The sequence below is a fragment of the Paralichthys olivaceus genome, chromosome 17 (assembly GCF_024713975.1).
Source record: "Paralichthys olivaceus isolate ysfri-2021 chromosome 17, ASM2471397v2, whole genome shotgun sequence".
NCBI classification, from domain to species: domain Eukaryota; kingdom Metazoa; phylum Chordata; class Actinopteri; order Pleuronectiformes; family Paralichthyidae; genus Paralichthys; species Paralichthys olivaceus.
In genome coordinates this window covers 5,345,153-5,368,879 of record NC_091109.1, presented here as the reverse complement: position 1 = coordinate 5,368,879, position 23,727 = coordinate 5,345,153, and the positions used below count along the sequence as shown (strand labels likewise).

General features: G+C 42.1%; 1 protein-coding gene across 2 annotated transcripts in view; it reads left to right on the top strand.

The window, feature by feature from the left end:
* Positions 1-23,727, top strand: part of stau2 (staufen double-stranded RNA binding protein 2) — an 81,482-nt gene that overhangs the window by 55,444 nt on the left and 2,311 nt on the right. The window contains exon 14 of one of the 2 annotated variants that reach the window (XR_002202734.2): positions 23,172-23,299. Coding sequence is in view for 1 of the 2 variants with exons in the window: in XM_020087621.2 (XP_019943180.2) it covers positions 23,172-23,237 (66 nt within the window). In the remaining variant the exon portion in view is untranslated. The remainder of the gene's footprint in view (positions 1-23,171; positions 23,300-23,727) is intronic. The other variant, XM_020087621.2, reaches the window with a different exon arrangement.

The following is a 23,727-nucleotide window of genomic DNA, read 5'->3' as shown; positions in this document are numbered from 1 at the left end:
GCCAATATAGGCCAGGCAGGTCTGCGTCCTCAGGACCTGTTGTTGCCAGGAGCACTGGGGCATGACCGACTGTTAGAGAAGCCCTTTCTTTTCCTCATCTCAGTACAGTGAGGAGTAAGACCACAAAGGGAGCACCTAACAATGAGGGGGTCGCCCACAGCAGCCCCCAAACCCCAACACTTGTTGAACAAAGTAGGCTTGAAGGCGTCACACATTTTGTCAGCTTTACAGTGATGATGGTGATGATGCCGGCTGCTGTGAGGATGAAGTAGTTGTTGACCTACTAATAAGGCCCTCGGAGTTTACCTGTAAGTCAATACAATAGGTTCCCTCGTGTGCTGGATGAGCTCAGGCATCCTGCTGCACCCATTCAGATCAATCCATCAAGCATCTGACTCGCCAATTAATAATCATGGGGAGATCCACGTGATGCCTGTGCCACGTGTTCGCCTTGGCACAGATACACACAAACACACACCCAGCATTTTTATCTGTGTAATTAGACATTGTAAATCTGATGAGATGGAACAGAAGATGTCTCGGAGAAGAAGCGATAAACCTTTCCTGGAGCCTGTCTTTGTTGCTGTACACACACGGCTAACAGAGCAACGCGTGCTCCCTCTGGTCTGTGTCATTATACACCTCTCTGGGAATTTCCTGCCGTGTTATCTCGTGTGCTTTAATATGTCAGGTGGAGCGTTTGATAAAGATCAACAGCTGACGGAACTCCTCTCCACACATCTCTACCTGTGATGTATGGAGGAAAGATGTGTGAGATATGGACTGCAGTTATGGACTGCAGTTATGGACTGCAGTTATGGATGAGTAGCAGAGTAAACCACAGTTGCCTGTTTATACAAAACAACACTTGATGTGCAAGATCTGGATTAATTCAAAACGGTTAGAAACTTTCTTCTTTCTGTCTGATTTACAGTTTTGTCTGGTGTTGTTGTCTCCAGACACAATACAATAGAAATTAGTGTCACTTCTGTCTCCATTGAAAACGGTTGTTTCCGAAATGTGTTTCTAATTATTCAAATAAGTCCTTTGTGTATTCTTGCTTTCCAGGATTTATTTGGCAATTAGGTCAAGAGTGGATGTATCAGATGTCAGGTGTTGCTATAGAAGTGTTAACAAGTCAGATCTGTTTCAACCTTAATTTTCGTGTAAACATTTATGTCATTAAAAACTATTGCAGCTCTTGATTATTACACTTAATTAGCAGCTGTCATCATATGGCTGTAGAACAATGACTTGAAGAAAGAACACACATGGCCCTGAAACCTTTTATTGTCTCTTAAATACCAATTAAACGATGTAATCTGTAGAACAGAAGCAATAGAAACGAGTAAATCGTAAACAGGCTGTCTATAAAGATTGACTACTTTTAGTTAAATTGAATCTTCTAATTTCTTTATTACATTTATGTTTAATGTCTGTTTTAAGTTCTAAAGTTAAGTTGCTAAACTGGGTTGTCTTATTTATGGGAAAACTAAAGTAATGACAAATTGGATGATACAAGATATATGCAACATTTAAAAAATCACTCACTGTAGCATCTCGACCTGCGAAAAATATAGCAGCCAAAAAGGACAGTTGTAGGAGGCCAAGCAACACGTTAGATTTAGCTAACAGTTCTTTGATTTAATGCATATTTTACATTTCTACATTGTGAAATGGGATTATGCTAACATCGCTAACTCTTACGCTTACATAATGATCGGTAACTTCATAAATAAACCTCTTTTACTCTTTGCTTTACATACATTGTTAATAACAAGTTCAGCTGGCTCCTTGGCTTCAATTCATTTCTTTCCACGTTTACGAATAATTAATCTCTACATAAGACGTAGTTTCTGTGGTGCCACCCATTTTAATTTATTTATTTTGCAAGTTTCCGCCTTGTGAACACTTAACATTACAGCTGAGCAAAGATTACACTTAGCAGCTCCTGGTACATGTCCTCAGGTCACATTTTGTGCTGTTTTCTTTATGTGCATCATCAATGACTGTGCACATAAATGGATGAATGTATCCCTAACATACTGAAACATTTGTGTACTAATAGAGCATGAATTACCTATAAAAGGTACAAAGTTTGTGATGTGAGAGTAAATCATTTGTGTGGGACAGTAAACACTTATGATCGAGAAAAGAGGTGTTGCCAGTATCATTTTTACAATGCAAGTGCAAACACACGCAGACAGGCACACACACTAAAGAAGCACCGACACATAAGCACACACCACAGACCTGAGGTGCCATAATCCTTGGCCTTGTGCAGACATTCCTGGCGGGCCTGTATGTGTGAGAGATATACAGCTGAGTGCTCTTTCTGACCTTATGTGCCATCTATTTGGTGCCATCTGCCAAACACATGTGAGCCCGCAGGCTGCTGCATTGAAGTAACGTCGCCCAGAGCCAAAGATGTTTGTCAACATGTCCTCCATTTTGGCTCTAGATGATTTCTGTTGCTAGTTTCAGCCTAAGTTTACGCTACAAATAGATGAGAAGGGGAAACTACACTGTAAAGCAACGTTTTTTTAGACAGAAGCACTGTAAAACAATGTTTTACTGGTGTGTGTGTGTATATAAAAAACATGTCTCGTCTTCTCTGCTCCCATATTCAGATGCAGGATTATATTTTGGTGACCACTTGTTTGAAGCGCACTCATGCTTACAACCATGAGTTACTCTGTGACCACAAACTTCCAGCCCCGTTGTCTGCTCTGTTCCGCTCACTCATTGATATCTGTCTTTTAAAAAAGGCCAAATATAGACCATTGCACTTCGATATATATTTAGACATATTTCCCTCCATACTTTTTTTAGACAGGCCGATTCCTGTGTTTGTTCTGCAGAGCTGAAGTAACTGTCTGGCAGTCCCTCTGTGGCGGCAGCGGGACACCAGGGGGGCCAAGGCCCACTGAGCTGTGTGTGAGGTGTCGCTGGTCCAACATGAGCAGGCCACAATCGAAGATGACAGGGTGACTGTTGTCTGCCACCAGACTCTTGTGTGTGTTTGTCTGTATTTGTGTGTGTGGGGTTGCTTTGCGTGCAGTTATGTCCTCAGCTGAGCCACCCTGGCTCCCAGGGGCCCTGTCTCTCAGATTGTCAGCTGTGGCTGCATGGGTTTCCTGCAGCAAGAGCACATTTTGGCTGATTTGATATGACATCCCGGGCACAGTGTATCAGGATTAAAATGTGTTGTAGAAGTGCTTTCAGGTAATGAGGCCCACTGGATTTCTTTGTAAGGATTTATTTCTTGTGGGCTGAGTCAGGTTTTCCAGGTGTCTGGTGTTATGGAAAACCCTCATTTTCTAAAACCTGCAGATGAACAGACTTAATATACTGAGAGAGCACCCTCTTTCCCAGACATTCGGCCGACATTAACTTTCCAAAACATAATTTGTTCACCTGCTTGCTCTCTTCACCTTTTCTGTTATCTTCTGCCAGATCCACAGACTCATACAGATAACCATGCCACCAGGTTACCCAGTCCACCCTGCAAAAACAAATCATTGAACAGTTCTGCCGAAATTAATTGGGCGTCTGACCTTGTCCCTGGTATGTGGAATTGAAGGATAAAGGGAGGGAGCTAATAGTGAGGCCCAGTGGTGAGGAACACAATATTTGCATGTTGCACACATTCCTGCCTTAATGTATTTGTCTGGAAGTGTGGATATAAGTGAGGTAAGAAAGTGACAGTGGAATGTAGTGAGTACAGTGGCACTGATTCATGGTGTGATGACTGCTGGGAGGGTCTTCAGAGATCCCCCGCCTGGCTCAGGAGAACAGCAGGAGAGGGAGCTGCAAAGGGGTGGAGGTTGCACAGGCCTCGTGTTTGAAGTCTTACTTCCCTACTGGAGCGCAGACGTCGCCCCAGGCCGAGCTCCTTGCGGGGGGTCCCGCTGGAGTGTTACCCAACCAGGCAGGCAGCTGTCGGACAGCCTCTCCTCCGCGCTTATCTGTCTCGTCTATCTCCTCTTTATGTGCCTGTGACGTGTAACCAAACACAGCACCTGGACGTATGTGGGGAAAACAGAGGAGCAGGACCTAATCTGCATTTACACAACCTGAAAACTTTGAATGGATGTGGAAGAGAGACATCTCTAGGTCTGTTTAAATGTTAACCCTCTGCCGGTGTCATTTCAACTAACTGATTTTACGTTATTACAAAGAAACCTCAGTCATTAAAATAAGGTCACCATCTTCATGAAGATAATTTAAATGCTTCATGAGTTGATTGCCAGCTGTATGTGTTTGTCAGGATTTTCCACTTCAGTTTATGCGTACATGTTATGTCTGTATCTGCAGGAAAATTTGGCTTAAAAAAACAAGCTTGAAAAGAACCAATAAATATTTGGCTGATATCAGGTCACAGCTGAGTGCAATGATCCAAAACATTGGCCCGCAGGAGCATTCATCTGTTGCTTCTCTGAGCGGAGCCAGGCCAAAACATTTCCACGGCTCCATGGAAAGGACTCGTAAGAGGAAATACAAGTACTGTTAGAATTAGAGTAGATAGAATTATCTACTGAAGGTAACAACATTAACATTACGGTTGGTTTTAGTGGTAAAAACCACTGTCCACCAGGCGAAGTGATGGTAAAGAGCTCTGAGACTCTGGCTTCATACAGAGGTTTAAGGTTTTAGCAATGTTTCCCTATTGATACATTTGTGGTGAGCCAAATATAAAACCTTTGTGTTGTGGGTTGTGACTGGAAGAGTTGGAGATTAATTCTAAATTTAGCTGAAAATCTTTACTTGATCTGTTTTATTAAGTGAAATTGGAGTATTACAAGGCCTAATCTCTCTGCCAGAAAATCGACTGGTGGATGAATAGCTGTTTAATGTCTTAAGTATCTGATACAGATGCGCAACTGGCACTTAAGTTAATTTAATTACAGTATGTGCACAGCAAAAACTCAAGCTTTTCTACTTAGATGTTCGGCAAGCGATAAAAAACATATTAAAGTGAATGTATGTGAACCAGTGCTGGATATATGAAATGTTTTCGTCAAAATCTTTTCCCCTTTTTGCCACTTTTGAATGATTAAATATCGTTTTATAGTTGACTCTAATACCTGAGCCACATAAGGTGCGTGTGCAGTGCGTATGGGTTGTGTCGCTGATTTGCTGTCTCCTGAGACCTCTGTTCTTCACACAGGAAGTGTCTGCAGCAGAACTGCTACGTGAGGTTTCTGGTATGATCACTGTATTTCCTCAAATAAAAGTAGGCCTGCGTACTCAACCAAATGCCAGAACTCTACTGCCATGTATTTTGCAGTCCTGCAATAATAATAAAAACCATGTACTACAAAGTACAGGATTCAATCAACAGAAACCTAGAGCTTTTACTTTGAAACAGGTACAGCAAGACACAGAAATTGTGGTGAAAGATCATTTTCACTGTCTATTTTGTTGTGAACTATGTGTGGTCGAGACAACAGGCATTGGGTTTACAATGTTTCAGAAGATTATTTTTTATTTAAACTTCCTTCATTTATAAGCGGACATAAACATTTAATACAAAAGTTATGGTTGCAGTTTGCAGCAGGAGGCACATGTTTGCACAGCTCTCATTCCTATGTAAAATTAGTCCACCTTATACACAATCAGAGGGGGAGCGGTCATAGATCGCTCCCCTGCTCCCCCACTACACCACCTTTCATGGTTTTCCCGCCTCCCTGACACCACCCACCCAGCACTCCCACTGTCAAAACCTACCAGACCCCTGCTGCTCCCGCCACCATTACCCCAACACATTCCCACCCTGGAGAGTGGACAAAGTGAAGCATTCGCGGAGCGATCCATCACTCCCGCCTGTCTTCCCACATGCACTCCTCAGGAAACACCTTTCAGACCAGGAGATTAGAGTGAGATGGGAGAGGAGAAGAAGCAGTGAAAGAATGATGGAGGAGGGGGGAGTGGGGTAAAGGATTCAGAAAGGCAATGAGAGAAAGAAGTGGGGGGGGGGGGGGTTGCTGGAGAGAAATTGATCGAGTGGGATTACGAGAGATTGATGAAGACAGGAGATGAGAAAATGGGAGATAGTGACTGTCTTCTTTTTTGGCACACCAGAGGAAGCAGTGACCAGTGGGGAGAGAATAAACATGAACTTGCCCATTAGGGGACGTGCTGATAGTTTCAAGTGGCCCCTTGGAACATTAGCATGTCTGTGAAGAGCTGACATGGTGTGGAACTAAACACAGACACTTGAGTTGTACTGTGCTTGATTTACTTTAAGTATTTATTTTACTCAATCGACACATCATTCAGTCTTTAAAATGTAAATCTATTGAAAATTATTCATCACGTTGTTGATAGTTAGCAGTTAGCAGCATTATGCAAAAACTAATAGAACAGAAAAAATTACCCGAAGAATGTAATGTGGGTCGGATTGGGAGGCCCACTCAACTAGAACGACACTCAGTAGAGTGAATCGTTCCTTGAAATGTTCCTATTTTCTAGGATAATCCGCAGAACATGCCTCTGGTCATTATAGGGACTTTTTCTTAAGGGAAAAACCATTTTAATAAAAGAAGACTGAAAAGCTGAGTTACTGTTTATTTGTGATATTGGTGAGCTGACCTTTTAACACCATGTAACAAAGCAGCTGGCCTTGTGTCACGATGCCTGAGCAGTATGAGTTAATGCTGACATACCCCTCGTGTGCAGACAGCCTTTCTAAAAGGTTACCACTGGTGTGCATGTGTCTCATGTCATGTTATGCAAGGATCAGTGCCGTACCTCAGACTTCAATGAAACGCATCTCTGTTTTACTCTCCAGGCTTACACGATCTCTGCGTACTAATACATCAACACTCTGAGCAGCCATGCGTTAACAAAACATGGATGGAAGATGATTAAATGGGCTTCCCTGACAAGAAACAATATTTATCCACAAGAGCCGGCTAAGCAGACGATAACTTCTGTTCTGTAGTTATGAAAACAAAACTGAAATCCTCAGTGTCTGCGCTCCAGGCTGTTGGAGTGTGTTGGTAAAGTATTTGCGAGACAGTAACTCGACACTTGTCAGAGATGTGTAAAATTGTCAGACACTCAAATATATGGTGAGCATGACAGATACTGTTACCCTACCTGTCAGTTTAGATTAAATTTCATAACCTGGAGTGTCTCTGAAAGCTGAATTGTGGACACATGATCCAGTTAGAGAGCTGAAAACATTTGAGGCCGTGCCCACAACTGATAATAAACGTGATTTTACTTGTAGTATAACCATCGTTATTAGATTGAGTTTTTTTACTTTGTGCAAATAACAAGTTGCGTTGGTAACTAATGAATAGAAAAGATGTTTTAAGTTTACATGTATACGTAAACAGAATTAAAACAGCCCCCCCCCCCTGTTGCTTTCATACCTGTTAGACCAGTGTGATTGCTTTAAGGTAAACAAAGGTGTTAGATTCATTATCACCTCCATGCTAAGAGGAGCATGATATTTTGGCTGTGGCCTTGCAACCTTAGGTGCTGTAAGACTGGTGTAATTTCCCACACGCACAAATTTGGTGTAAAGGTCTCTAAACCACCCCCCCACCCCCCACGCCCATGGGAAGGCACAAGCAAGTTAGGCTATTAATAAGCTCCCCACCGCTCTTTTGTAGCGTCTTTGGCTCATTAACTTAATGTCATTTGATACTGAGTGACAGTTCCCTGAAAAGGTCCCTGAGATAAGGGCCAGGTATTTAATCTTTTCCCTCCGCTTCGCCATCTCCCAGTGATAATGTGTGAGTTATCTCACCTGTGAAGAAAACACCTTTCCTAACACTGACTGTTTTAACTCTGCAAAGGTTAGCAGCTCCATTTTGTTTCATAACCAACATTACGTAAATTGTCTTTTGTTGATGTGTTAATTCATAATCCTCTTTATGTGCTCGGTGGAAACGTGTACATGGTTTATACACACAGTTTATATGACAATGTGTGTATAGCTGCTCTGTCTTCTGATGCCCTGCTCAAACACATCAGAAAACAAATAAAGCAAATGACGACAATCCAACACTGACTATTGACCTTGTTCGGAATTAGACTATATTTCGATTAGGATGTTTCTGTTGCGAAGAGAATATTCCATTCATATTCCCATTTACATGTTACAGAGCTTAGCCTGATTATTACTCGCATCATTACGTCCACTACACTATCACATTTGATAGTTTTAAAACCTTAATCTGAAATAGTTGTATGTACGATGATACTGTGTAAACCATATTGGGTGTTGTCTTTCTAATTTTGTAAAAGCTAAAACTTTATTTTTCCATCTTGTTTACACTCATATCGTCAAGCACTTTGTGAATGCCACATTTTTATGTCGATTATTGCTTATTATGACCTCATTTGTTTAAAGTAATCAGAAAATGCTGTGTCTTATTCAGACTCTTGGCTTAATCTGGTTAATATCTGCATGTTACTGTACATGTAAACTTAGTCACTGTCAGTCCTGCCCCATGACTGGAGAGTTGCACAACACATTGAGCTGCTATTGTGCAACTCTGCAAAGAAAAGTTCTAGATTTTAAAAAGCCATTTAACTTGATACGTGACATACGTCTTGTGGTTAAAGACTTCTGAGAATTAATCATTATCGGAGCGCTCCAAAAGCAAATCACACTGACAGTAATTGCAGGCGTACAATTTTGCCACTCTGACAAAAACACCACACATTTACAACACACACACACACACACACACTTTTTACAATGACCTGTATTGTTGGTTGTAATTTCACTCTTTTGTTGCTTTCCTGACTTAATGAAATCAGATCTCCCAAATGCTTGGATGCTATTTGTTTGTAAAAGTTGTTTTTGATTTCTATCGCACACAGTGTGATTATGGTGTGGTATCACTCAGATTTCGCTGACAGGTCCACAACCGTGTGAGACGAGGCTCCTCCTGCCCCATACAGAATTACTACAAGTCATAGATTTAACTCTAAACACAAGAACGAATAAAGATGAGCCCCTCTGTTGTGACAGTCATGAATTGGCCCCTAAATGAAAAGGTGGTGGGAGTCGGGTCGTTAATGTCCCATGTTAGGATCAGCGCTCTGCGGCTGCGTACTGAGTTATGGAGATGAGCGTAGCGACTGGGGAATGTTTTTCTGTCTGTCTGTGCCACCCCCCACCCCCCCATCACAACCACCATCCTCTCCTCTTGATGTTAACGCGTTCTCAGGCCTCACACTGCAGACATTTTGAAACACTCAAAACAACAGCCACATCGGGGGTTAACACCAGTTACGACTAAGGTGTCACATACTCCTGCGGTTTATGTAAACACTGTATGTGTGTGTGCCTGCCCCCAAAACAGTATCTTCGTGATCTTCTAAATCTCCTCTGTAAATAAAGTCACAAGTGGCAGCCTGTGTTGTGTTTTACATGCAAATTCCCTTTGCATTTAAAGGAGATTAGAAAAGATTGGGCAAACCGCACTGTCGCTACTTAACGTGAGAGGAAGAAATCGCAGCGGCAAGTGAAAGAGGAGATGCATCGTGTTTTTTTTAGGAGAGATTGACTTTGCATGTTTCATCTAGCTGAGCAACAGACAGACCTGCTCCCTCCTGTTGAGTGTGACAGCTATCGCAGACTTAAAGGCTTGTAGTGGTTTAGCAAGCATTTATCCTGAATATGATCTAGTGATAAGACCAACTGAGCTAAATTGCACTTTCAGAAACAGAATGTTGGTGTATATGTGTGTGAACTCAAATTTTTTATCCAGAATGGCAGTCATTAGAAAGCACACCTTCACCAAAGCCCAATGGTCCCCTTAAATTCAATCAAGTTGCACCACATTGCACAAACTCTTAACTTAACAGTCACTTAAATGTTGCTTCCAACATTCCAATGTAGGTTCCATTAATTTTTCCCTGGGAAATTGGTGAAAATCAAAAGTCAAAAAACGCTCGATCTCATAATTTTAGAGAAAGTGAAAACAAATAGGATCTGCCTCCTCATCTGGATCCCATCAAACTTTAATGGGTTTGTTCTCTTGTCACATGTCCCATTCTCCTACCAAGTTTTGTTTCGCTCCATAGTTTTTACATTAACATGCAGACAAACAAACAGTCATGGGCTAAAATAGAACATCTTTGGCGAAGGTAATTAGTCCCTTCAAAGGAATAGTGCTAATCCACTTAATTGCTGAGTGTTAGATGAGAAGACTAATGCCCGTCAGACTAAATAAGCACATATGAAGCTTACTTACAACAAATATCCAAGTCACTTTCTCTGTCAACTTTTCCTGCCAGCCTCTTGTAAAATGTTCAGAAAATATCTAACTTTGCCCACTTTGCGAGAATACACCAGAAAAAATGAAAATCTGAAGCTGTACATGAAGGTGTCAAGTCAGAAATGTAATGAGATTCACGAGTTTTGGGCTGAAGAATTTATACGTCATGTCCTGCCTCCTGCATGCTCTACCCTGGAGCCCCCCCACACCCTCCAGATATTTTCCTATTATTGTGGTCTGACCTGTACAATAATAAAAAGAATACTAAACTTTATTTGTGTAGCACCTTTCATACAAGAAATGCAGCTCAAAATGCTTTACATACAACATAGATAAAAATAAAAACATGTTAAAATGTAATTCATATAAAGAACAGATTTAATTATATGTTAAAATGAAATGAAGAAAAAAAGAAATAAAGTAATAAAAAATATAGAAGTGCAGGGGTGTTGGCAAATGCAAGATCTAGTTAAAGGCTCAAGTAAAAAAAATGTTTTACAATCTGTACAATCTCTGCTGCTGCTTTGTTCATATGTGCAATATGCACCCAGTTGTTCCGACATTTCTGGAGTTTGAAAGCAGGTTAATAGATGTGAGCGTGGTTCTAATCTTCTCACTCAACCCTCAACAAGACAAGAGAACAGAACTATTGGTTTAACATATTTAACATAATCTTTTTAGGCATTTGTCAAGGTTGGATTTAAAGCATTAATATTCTCTGATATTCTCCCTACCCTACTCATTTTTCTTTTTTCAAAATCATATTGATTGCAAAGAATTCCTTTCCTTTCCTGTTATATGCCTCAAGAGGGACTGTATGTGTCACTGGTTTAGATTAGGTGCTCAGCGTCATTCAGATGATGTATAGAGAGACTTGCTGTGGAAAACTGTAGTCAGGAAAACATTCATTTTAAATCCATATGTAACTCATCTGGCTTTGTTATGAATGCATGGACCCGAGCAAACCGGAGAATGTCATTATCTCAATCACTTATCCTTCTATAGAAAACACACCTCAATTTACCATGAAGGGAGGAAAATTATGTTTTGATTGCACTTATGGATGCTTTGTAATCTGTACATATACAACAGAGGAAGGCATTTTATATACACCACCTTCGCAAATGCCTACACACACACACAAGTACACACTGTGTTAAAGTGATTCCCAAAATGGTTTGATTTATTGTACATGCTTTCAAGTGAGAGGTCTAATGCGGCATAGTTACTAAATAAACATTTGTTTTAGAGGCCCCTTTTTCCCTCAGGGACATTTTTTTTATTTCTAATTTCCCTCCACTTCTCTCTCGACCTTAACTCATTTTCTTTCATTCTCACTCAGTTTCTCTCTCTGTCTTTTTCTCTTTGAATCTCGCACTCACCCCCTCCACACACACAAACACACACACACATCTCCCTTGTGCCCAGTGAGTAAACGTGGAACCGTGTGAGCCTTCAGATGGACTTTGAAATGAGACATGGCTGGGACATCAGAGGACTCTGCCACTCTCAATGAAGCCTGCTTGATTTATAAGAGAGTAAGCAGTGGAGGGGGTTGTTTCCAAAGGCGCACAAGGCCACAAGGTCCTCCATTAGTACCCTGACCCCTGTTTCATGGGACCAGCCACTGCATCGGAGAAGAATGGAGCGATGGATGGATGGTGGACATGAGGGGCTTGTGTGTGAGAGTCTTTTCATTTTTACCTCAGAAAGTCTGCAATTTACATTTTGTCCACAGAGAAGGCAGCAGAAATGAGACACCCCGCCTCGATCATTTGTCAGTGACCTGGAGTGCCCTGACTTAAACGTCTGCTGGTTGCACCCGATTCCTCGCTCGGCCCTGCCGCTGCTCCCTTTTTTTACGATTCTCTTCACAGTTTTACTGTCCACAATCTAATTAGCTGTGTCTTAATCATGTGTTAAAGTGCAGTGCCTTCCTGGTGTTTACTGTCTGTTTGCCGTGCTGTAAAAATGTGTGAGGCGGGTCGTAAAACGTGCCCACAGAGGATTAAGTACTTATTGCTCTTTTGTGGATAAAATCACAGCCTCACTGACAAATAATGGGTTATATCCTCTGTAATGTGCTACTGCTTCTGAGTGTGGAGAGGGTTCCAAACTTTTTTAATCACAAGAAAGCTGCATATTCTGAATGGTTTTAATTAAATCCCATCAGATTTTATTCTTGCCCTAATCCATGACATTTAAAGAAATGTCCTATCTTGTCAAAATTGTGGCACACACAGGTTATTCAATTTCCTTTGCTCTCCGCCTTTGGAAAAGATCATATCATGCTGCTTTTATGGTGTATGTGAATTTATGTTTGCTCATCACGTCAGCCACTATCCGTCTGGCCTTGGCTCACATCGGTGTTTGTAGACTGAACCCATAACATGTCTTTGTTCCTATTGTGATCGGTTCCTGTTGTTTATGAATACTTTGTGACAGGCCCGTCGGCTTTAGACCAGCTCGGTAATGGCATTATGCTAACATTTTAAATAGACATATGTTTTCAGTGTGCATTACATTATCTTTTTTCCCCCCTGTCGTATTTGGCTTGTGCATGTCACCCCTGGATGTGTTCATCAGAAAACCAGCCTGGTCATAGGAGCCCTACCCAGCGAGGCCTGCTCGTTGATATAAGCATTATGGAATTTATTGTTTTTCGTAAACATTCCTTATACATAGTCTGTCTCTGCAGTACACATTGACAGTTGCCATAGGAACATAGAGAGTTTTCATAACACTTGAGGGGCTCTTTAAGGCATAATGGACCTCAAAAGGCCTCATCACAATGTGAGTTGCAGCCCGTCTTAGCATTTCTTGTAATTTAAGTCAAAGACAAAATATCCATCCACTGTTCACAGATATGTCCCTCGTTCTACAGATAGTCCCTCATGTGTCTGAGATGATTATAAGTCAATGCACAGAGGAACTGAATGAGCTACATGGATGAAAATTGTTTTTCATGACATAAAATTCGTCATCTGTCCACAGTGTGAGCTCGCACATATGGTTTTCCTTTTTGACTTCTTCATATCGTACAGCCATGTAGTGCAATCAAACAAGCGTCCTCCTCTCAGACTGCAGTGATGTTTGCTAGTGCGCATCTCTGCGTACGTGTCCCCCAGATCTTAGTATGAATCGCAGCACGTCCGCTTCTGTCCAGGGGAAAGCGGAAGCCATGAATTGGCCTGAAAAGACGAGGGGAAGGTGTAAAATGCTGTCTGACTCCGCATGCTCTCTAGTTACCGGATGATTTTTCCACCAGACATCCACTCTCTTATACACACTGCCGTCTCTGACAAGAAAACATAAAGGGCTCATGATGGAGAGTCTGGGATTATTGCATGCAGCTGCCGGCTGTCACAGTAAGACACTTAACCCCTCTCCACTCACCCTTTATCTTAACCCCTTCATATACTACATTCCCAAGTTCCTCTTTTTTGCCTTTCCACACCTGTCAGCCTCTTCTGTAAATCTTGTCATCCTTTTTTGTTGGTCTGAAGGGGAGAGTATGCTTTAAATGAAGTGATTATTCGAAAGTGTCTGGACCCCCTGGCCACATACCTTACCAACTATGTCCAACGATTTTTGTGAGTTTCTGAAACCATCAATCTGACAAGGTGTGGAAGAGTGAGCAAGACGCAGAGTTTGGACTCAGTCTAGCTCACCTTTTTTCATTCTTCACACAGTTACCTAATTTTCTACTTAGAAATAAATGCAACACATCAGGAGCCATTGAATAGACCCTGTTTGAAAATCTGACCTATTATCAGAACTTCTCTGATACTTCTGTCTTTTTGTCCCACTTTTGAGTGTGGCCATGCTGAACAAGCATCAACACTTTTGCCTTCATATGTGATCAGCTGAAACATTGCGCAAACGTATATTGTCAGGCGTACACTTAGCCTTAATTCATACTGAAAATCTATGCCCAAGACATCCCGGAGCCTTTGACATCATTGTGATGAAATAGGGTTTAATAATAACTCAGTAAAGTTTAGCTTCTGTCACTTACCCAGCGATGTATGGGGACAGATTCTAATTTTAACAGTAGGGATGATAACAGCCAGCAATGCTCTTTGACATCCAGGCTGATATCCGAACTAGCAATTGATACGGCTCACTGCAGTGTCTTTACTTAGTATATGATCTATGCAAATGGGGGGAAGTGAATAAGACCATGCATCCTATCACTGGTGTGAGCTGCCTGTACTTCTATTCTGCAGATAGAAAAGGTCCCTCTGGTTGTGTAGCAGCCAGGTGACAAATACTGCCATCACATTTTAATCCAAACCCACTGAAACTAATGCCGCTGTCACACATGCAATGAACTCCAGACATTTTCCTGAAGGATGTGTGCGAGAACTAAATGTCCAAGTCAGTTGCTATGGGCATTCATACGTTATGTCCTGTCCTTCTACCCAGACGCCACCTCTCGCCTGAATGTTCCGGACATTCTCCTGCTGTTGTCAATGTGTCTGACTCGTATCTCCTTCTCTGTTCTTCATTTGTGAAAGGCAAAGTGTGGGCATGTCTGGACATTTTCCGGAGTTCATCTGAAACGTGTAGACATCATCGCCAAGCAAACAGTGGAAGTTTTTCATTTTGAATTCAGGACATTGAAGTTTGGTGGACAGAGGGTAGTTTAAATAACCATGTGGTCAATTTTTGACACAAAGAAAAGTAGAAAGGCGCAGAAGAGCAGAAAGGGGAGAAATGGGACGCCCCTTGGGAACGATCAATATCTCTCCACTGATAAGAGAGCGAGTGCCTGAAAGCTCGCTTTTCTTCCTGCAGCTTTTCGTACCTCCCGGAGGGCAATTTGAGTCCGATTGTTCAGGATTATAGAAGCTTCTCCCTTCGGCATAGAAAGGTATATCTCTGCAGGCGAAGACGAGGTGATGTAACACTGCTATAGAGCCTCTGTAATCCTGATGGAAACAGATATGAACAGCATTCACGAGGGGCTCTCTTTACTGTCAGCCTAGGAAATGAATTTTTAGCGTGAGATTTGACGATCCCTTTGACCTTTTCCATATTTGAGAAGCTTCATTAAACATCTAGATGACTAAGAACATTATTCTTTGTTTGTCATCTATACTAGTGAAGCTTGAATTATGAATAAACTGAATGAGTCATAAAGGGATATTACACCCAGACTGTGTCTACTTACCCAGGTTGCATCTGTGTGTGTGTGTGTGTGTGTGTGTGTGTGTGGGTGTGGGAGGGGGGTTATTGGCCATGGAAGTTTAAGGGCCCTTCTCTTCTCCCCGTCTCTTTGGGATGCATTTCAGCTTTGTCAGTGGTCATGTTGGTGAGTCACTGGCCTTGAGGCTGTTTTTCTTTTCACACACTGTACTTCCATCACTACTGCATTATTCATGCCCCATATCTCATATCATGCTGTATTTAGTCACTAATTCTTCAGAAACCATGGAATAAGTTAATAAATATTGAGGGTAGATGACATAAAGCTTCTCCTGCGTAACTTCCTGTGGCTCTTTTCTCAATGGAGAATTGTCTCCATTCATAAAGGAAAGTGAAAGTGTGACACCTCTTTCTTCTTGGTCAGGGAATGTGTCATTTTTACCAGGGTTGAGTCACTCTCAATCTCTTCACCTCTTTATGCTTACCCTCTGTGTTTGTAATGGCCTAATATGTGTTTGAATCATTTCCATTGAGTAATCAATGATCCGATATTTATAAATTGGCTCATATTTTATCAGCCGTTAAAACATGTGGTAATCAATTACAAGCAATTAAAAAGATGCTTTTAAAAGTATGTTATGTGATATAATGTATGATATAAAACTTATTGAGTATTCATCGTGCTTCTGCTCCATTAACTTGATCTGCACCCAAATTTAATTAGTTCTTCTTCTGGCCCATGCCACATCCCTCCCAGTTTGGTGCACATTGCTTCAGAACTTTTTGCGTAATCCTTCTGAAAAAATAAACTAACAGACATGGGTGAAAATCTAATCTTCTTGGTCAGAGGTAATCACGAAGCTCAGTGATTGGGGTACTGCTTCTTGACAAAATTTGATTGCGGCATACTAATACAGTGTTATCACAGAGGTCGTCTTCGGCTGTATCTGCTTTTACTCGGAGATGCTTTGCTGACAAGGCAGGAGTATGGTATGCTGAGGAGCTTCTGCCCCTCGCCCTCTGCTCATATGTTTTGTATTACGCCCTAGGAGGTGCCATGCTCAGCAGCTCGGAGATGGGAGGGGATAAAGCAGGCCTCTCCGGCCCAAATGACGCATGACATGGCGCTGCGCCCCGGGCCCTTATTTATGGCTTCCCATGTCAGCAAAGGCTTGCCCCCCTGGGGAGCCCCACAGCCGTTACCCGCTAACTTAGCTCAGGCATCCTTCAGCATTCATCACCCACCAAAAAAATAAAAAATACACACTATCCACTCCAGGAATTCTGGTCATCATAATGCGGTAGCATGCACACACGACTGAGAAGTATGCAGAAATCAAATAGATTTTCTCACAGATAAGTTTATTCAGCTGTACAACATTGACAGTTGGTACACTGTTGCACAAGAAGTGAAGCGGCAGATGTGAAGTGCTACTTCAGAGGAATCAACGTCATGTCAGGCTACAGCGAGGCCACAGCCAGCACACACTGCCTCTTTTATCAATGCCTCAGATGTGGAAGAGGATGTGAAATCTGGAGAGAGCGTGAAGAAGAGATTTGGTGCGAGGATCTGAATACATTTTCTCTGTAGTCACTCAAGAATCCATGTACATATCACACCGCATTAACAAATAGACCCATACACTGCCAGCACTCATGCACACACAGGTGTTCTCCACGAGCTATCCGGGAATGATCTAGTGATCCCTGTCCAGGGTTTTGATGTGGGTAGAAGGAAAAGAAAAGAATTTAGAGGAAACGAAAGCCAAGGATGAGGAGAAGCTTGAGAGTACACGACAGAAGGAAGAAAGGAGAAGATCTGCGATAGATAACGTTTAAAAGAATATAACGAACATCAGAGGAATATGTGATGTGATGGCACAGTAGTGACAATAGGGCTAACATCGGCCTTCAAAACTTTCTCTTCACTTCTCTTCTCATATTTCTTTGTGCTTTTGGGAGTGAGCGCAATAAGAGGGAGCACTGTCAAGGTTTTATGTGACCTTTTGAAAACAGAACAAGCCCTCTCCAGAACAATATATCCAGCTTCAGAACCACTCTGACAACAGGGCACTCATTTTTCCTTCTTCCCAGGTCCTGCCTGTAAAACACCCTGTTTGAAATCCACTCTTTTCATTGTTTAGTCTACTGGACATCCCTTAGATCATCCTCATGAGTAGCCGTCCCCAATCCCCTTCATGTTCCAAGTCCCCCGCACCCCCCCCAACCCCCCGCATCCCACCCCATAGCAGCTCAGTACCAGCCACCCATCATTAATCGCACTCTTTCTAGTGTTATTAAGACCTGACAGCGAGCATGTTATGGCAGAATTAGAGGATGAATGTCCATTGTACAGTTGAGAAAACAAAAGCAAGTGGTGTGGTTTACCATCCACCCACCCCAGCCTCATCTCGAGTTCTAAGAAGAAACTGGACATGGTTGTAAAAAGATTCTGTAGTTTGTATAAATCAGTAGTGGAGTGGTACCTGGTAGAAGTGATTCTAAAAGAAAGAGAGAGAAGATAAGAGAAACAATTATGGATGGGACCTAGATTGGCCTTATCCAAGATTCAAGCCTTGGTTGTACTATATACTTCAAATGGTACATTTCAAAAACAAACTTGTATGATGTGTGAATCCCCCCACGGCAAACTTCTGGGAAACCCCATGGGAAGCACTGACCTGTGCAGTTCTGTGGAGAGTGAAAAGTATTTTATTTTACCAGCCTTTGGCAGACAGACCCAAAAGTGAATTTTGGACCCTGTCTGCAGCAGCTCCTGCCTCCTGTTCCATTGGATGATTTAGATAATGACGCAGGAACAAAGCAAAGATGGGAGGCTGCCACTGATGCCCTTGACCTGTACTTAAGATTAGAGAAGGGTTTGATTAGTCCAGCTGGACTGTACAGAGCTACAGAAAGCCCTGGGAATCTGTATCTGCTTGTTAGAGGTAAATATCACACTGTACTCTTGAGAATGGGTCACTGGGTTAAACCTTACGCTGGTGTCTGTGCTTTCATCTGGCCCCCAGCAGAGCAGAGGCAGGATCTGATCTGATAAAGTCAAAAGAACAAGCAAACTAGGGTAACATTCCCCTGTTTTCTGCTACTAGGTTCAGAGTAGGCGGAGAGAAAGAGATGCAAGTATGCAAGATTGAATGATGTGCTGGTGTTCCTCAGCTCATTTGGACCTCCCTGATGTCTTTGATGGCTGCTCAGGGCCACAGGGTGAAGTGATGGAGATCGAAGGATTGTCCCCTGTGATCTCTGGTTCCTTTCCCACCAAACATTTCCTTTCCTCTCCTTCCACGCTTACACTCTGATATCCCTTTTCTTCACTTTTTTTTTCACATTTTCTTCTCAGCCTCTCATTTCCAAAAATGTCTTCATTTCTTCCCAAGAACCAAGCCCAGTAGTAAGAGCTGACACAAGGGTCTGATTTGTCAGGGTCAGTGTGATCCAACGATCCATCAGATCCATCAGGCCGATGTTTCGACTCCTGTGGGACTAGGCCTTTGTTTTGCTAAGCCGCTGATGGAGGCAAACCCTCTGTTGGGGAAGCCATTAAGGGCGCAGCAGGCCCAGAAAAATGAGCTGCCCTTGTCACTCCACATCAGGAGCTTGGCCACGGTCGAGGATCCTCCTAAGACGCCGTCACATTTGACCACTGTTTGTCCAAGCCTTTGAACTAGGGACAACTAGATAGATGGATGAATGAGTCCATGTGTGAAGAGGCCATGGGGCGCTACAGTTCTGGATTGGTGATGAGTGCTGGATTGTTATCTAAAGTTGGGGTGAGGAAAGATGATAAGTGAAGAGGAGGTGATGAAGGTGACTTGTCCCATAGCGAAGTCAAAGAGCTGCTTTGGTGTGGATATGTTGCCAGTGCGAGAGATGCAGTAAATCTTGAAGTATTATTGTCTTTAATTTTTTCACATTATGATGTGTCCAAGGTGTTTTTGTTTCAAAGTATTTCCCTAGAATATGTTCTTTCAGATATTAACATTTTTCTCCTGAACAATCCTGTGTTTTGGTGTTGGAGCACCATTATTGGGCCACTGGAGTTTACAGATGTGAATGAGGCTATGTTTTTCATTTTTATCCTCTCTCTTTTCTTGTGTATAAGTTACAATATTGTGAATCCTTTCTAGGAATAACTGTCTAAAAATATTTGCTGGTATCCCCACATTTAAATGGCCTGTTGAGAAGAGCTATAAACACTTTTGGTGCAGAAGTCAACTCATTGAGAAGGGAAATGCATTTTCTTTTCTAGTTTTCAGAGGTGGGGGAGCTTTTCGTGGCCAACAAACCGTTCTTTCTGTTTAAAAACTTAAATTTCAAAATCCTTTGAACGTCCATCCCTCTCCCATTTCTTATTGACTCATTTCAGAGCTTTCTCTTTGTACTTTGTCTCTAAACCCACTTCATACTCTCTCTTTGTTCCATGACAGCGATGGACCACCTCCACCTTGCATGTCATGGCCTCAGACTAAACATACTCCTCTGGTGTTGATGCATCAGTTTAGCGGTTGCCTCTAACGTTGCCAACTTATCTCATTAGAAAAATAATGATTTCACTGCCTGCCATTCCCACAGATAGGCTCACTATTTGTCTTAGGCTGCGCGTCCTTCGCTGAGCTGCCGGGCTTCAGGGATTGGCTGCCTCGGCCTTTATACCTGCCTGTCGTATATCAGCAGAACTGCCGCCGTCAAGCCCCTGATTTATGGCTGTTTATCTCCAGTCACCCCCACCACCCCCCAACCTCCAACAGATGGGCTTGGGCTATTTACTTAGGGGGAAAAAAAGGTCCCAAACCGATTGAATAAATACAACAAACAAGAAGTAATCATGGGGAAGTTGGTTGTGATTGCAATTTATTGGTCACCAGAGGCTACAGGAGTTTGATGTGTCCCTGTTGTTTATCAGGTGTGACACTGATCATGTGACTGAGATGAACCTGGCTGCGTTAAGTTTCCGTCTTATCTTAATTACTTTTTCTGCTTCAGTGTGTGTGGACAGCTCTGGTCAGTGTTGGCCGTCATGATGATACCGAACATGGATTTACAAAAAGATCTGTTTTATTAAGAGTCCCCTTATGTGATTTATATTTATTAACAGTACAATTGTGAAAACATTCCTTCAGCTGTCATGTTCTACTGCGCTGTCACTTTAAATCACTGCAAGTATAAGCCTTAAATCTCGGAGGCTGTCAGATCTTCGCAGAGAAAAAAACACATTGCACCATAAATTGTCTGTTACAGACTTAGAGGGGCTTGAGTTGATTTCTGAGTCTCTGGAGAAAGGCCCTAAGTAATAACCCAAAGGTATCAATTTTTCAAACCACTATTGTTGTTACAGATTTTTTTGTACCTGTAAGTATCACAGAGCTTTTTTTTTCTCAATGTGATGGATATAAACCAGATTTTGACCCTTGCACCTGTGAGTCATGAATTACGCTTCCTGTCTTATGTTTCTCATAATCTGAAGTTAAACGCTTTGAAAACGATTTTGGGAAAAAGCGCACAGAGACTATTCTGTAACATCCTCCTCTGTACATTGCATTCCACAGAGACACGTTGATACACCATGCAGTGGGATTTATATTTTGTCAGGATTAAAGTGTGATAAATGTTTCCTCTCTGTGCGTAAGAGCCGAAAGCAGCAGACCATTATTCACATGGAGACGCTTCTCGTCTGTGTCTGAGAGCGTCAGAAAAATGTGTGCCAGTCAGATATTCTCACGAGCAGACTGGTCGATGTGTCAGTGCCTCACAGTTGATATAAGTAATAAGATTAATGTACAGAGTGAGGTAGGTGGGCTTCATGATGAGGTGAAGTTAGCAGTCGTCACATCTCACTCATCTACTGAGCACAGCCAATTACGTCTTATCTCAACTCTGATTAACCAGTGATAGCACACAATGGATCCAGGCTCATTTTAACCACTGTAGATCCAGATGTGTAGAATTATAAGGTGCAGGTGTTGGCATATTTTTTTTTAATCTTTCTTATAGTCATGTACATTTATGAAGTAAGATCTGATATTTTGCACTAGAAACGCTGTTGAATTTAGGTTTCAATTCATAAGAATGGACAACCAAATAATAACAATAATAAGCTTTCTTTGTAAAGCACTTCTCTTCATGAAATATTGTAGATATAAATATATATATATATTGTAGATATACATAGATATATGTAGAATATAAAACCACAATAAAATTCTATTTGTTTTTCAATATTTAAAAGTAAATAGAACACATTAAAATTCACCCAGAGATTCAATCAGTAATAGGTGTAGCATAATGTAGCTAAATAAAACTACGACTAAATCTAATCATGATTGATTACATTTTTAAATCCATTACAATCATGATAAATTAACATGTTTTAAAACGTGTGAACAAGTTAATTGCATGCCAGTACATTATTGTTGCTAATAAACCAATTACTGGAATCATGCTTTGCTGCGTTATGATTTCTTTATGCACAGAATGAGAAATGTTATGTTATGTAATATAATATCGAACAGGTTTCTCCATCAGGCTTTCAGATACAAACTTGTAGCATCTACAGTATTTGAACGTTGGTCCCCCTTAATGATAAGCATGATGTGTAGAGGTCTGCACTGACCCACTGGTGTCAGCTCCTCTGGGACATAAACTATATTCCCCAGGTCCCCACTCAGCTCATAGTTGGCCCACACTGAGAGACAGAGACACATCTGGAGCCAATTGTTGAGAAAGAGGAAATGTCCTTGTCAGAATCAGACCTACAACCTGGTTAATATGAGACTGAGCTGCTATGCTTGCCACACTTAAGCTAAAAGTGGTTTAAAAGGTGGTGTCTGGTTGTGCCATTAATTGTGTGAATCAGTGCATCTCTGAATATTCAGTCAATCGGTGTTAAATGAAATTTCTTCTAAAACCCCTTTTCCATTAATTACATTTTTTATGGACCCTCCAATCTTAGTTTCCAAAGCTTTTGGTCAAGTCCAGGCTACACCTCCTGACTCCCACACATGTTGCATTTATTATGATAGTAGACCAGACCCCCCCCCCCAACCCACATCCAGCAGCCCCTGTAGCTGGCACAGACAGACGGGCGATGAGCAGGAAGGAAATTACCTCATGTTTGGTCCGAGCTTGGCAAAACAAGCCAGGGAAACATTTTTAATTTGCACAGAGTTAATTCATAGAAATATAAAAGATGAACTTATTTTAAAGACGTGGATTTCCATTGCTACAGGCGTAGCATATGAGGGAGATCTGGTGTAAAGCATGTGCCTGAGTTGTTTCATTTTGCACTCAACACTCAGGAGTTTAATTTCAGTATTAACAGTAAAATATTTACATGCACACTTGTTGATTTTCACTTACTGTTAGTTGGTGTGGATTTGGGGCTGCACAGATTAAATCTTAACGTGTGTGCTGTGTCAAAACCTTGAAGATTTCTAGGTTTCAGACCTGCTGCTGTTAGTTTAGCTGTGGTCACAGAGAATACAGATGTCACTCACATTGACTTAGGAAAATGCAGAGCAGCCAAAACATAAAGTGGAAATGTTAACCCAATAACGCAAGATAAACAGTGAGAGGAGAGGAGCCAAAGACAACAGAGGGCGAAGGGAAAGTGTCCTGCTGGCATCAGGTTTCCCAGAGTAAGTGTTATTTGAAAAGCAGCTGAAGGGTGACACTCACTCTCCTCCCACCTCCGTCCTCCCTCTCTCCCTTCCTCCCCTCTCTCACTCGACCATCTGTTGTTCTCTCTCTTCTCAGGCTGCTCTAAGTGCCTTGAAACAGCTGTCGGAGCAGGGACTGGACCCGGTGGACGGCCCCATCAAGGTACGGTAGAACACGGATCTAACTCCACACTCGTGCAGTGTTTTACCAACCGGCCAATCAGGGTGAATATGAGGAACCAAATATGTGTGTGTGTGTGTGTGTGTGCGTGCACCAATCTGGCCCATTATAAATTCTCAGTGGCCCATCATCTGCTCCCCACCCACACACACGTCCCAACATTTCCGCTCGACATTTCTATTCCATAGGAGAGCAACGGTAGGCGTATATATTTACATGTGCCACGCTCCCGTCAGTGCTCGATGCTTTGCATGATGGCTATCAACCACCGGGGCTCAGCTCTGACAGAGAAGAGGGTTTTCTCCGACCTACCCCCCCCCTCCCTTTCCTCTCATCCCCGTTCTCCTCCAAGAGAAGCAAAGAGAGGAAAGGAAGGAAGGATGACAGCGGAGAGTGAAGTAGGAAAGCAGGGACCCCGTGTGAGGAAATCACTGTCCAGCACTTCTTGGGTATTTTCATAGTAGGTGTGCCC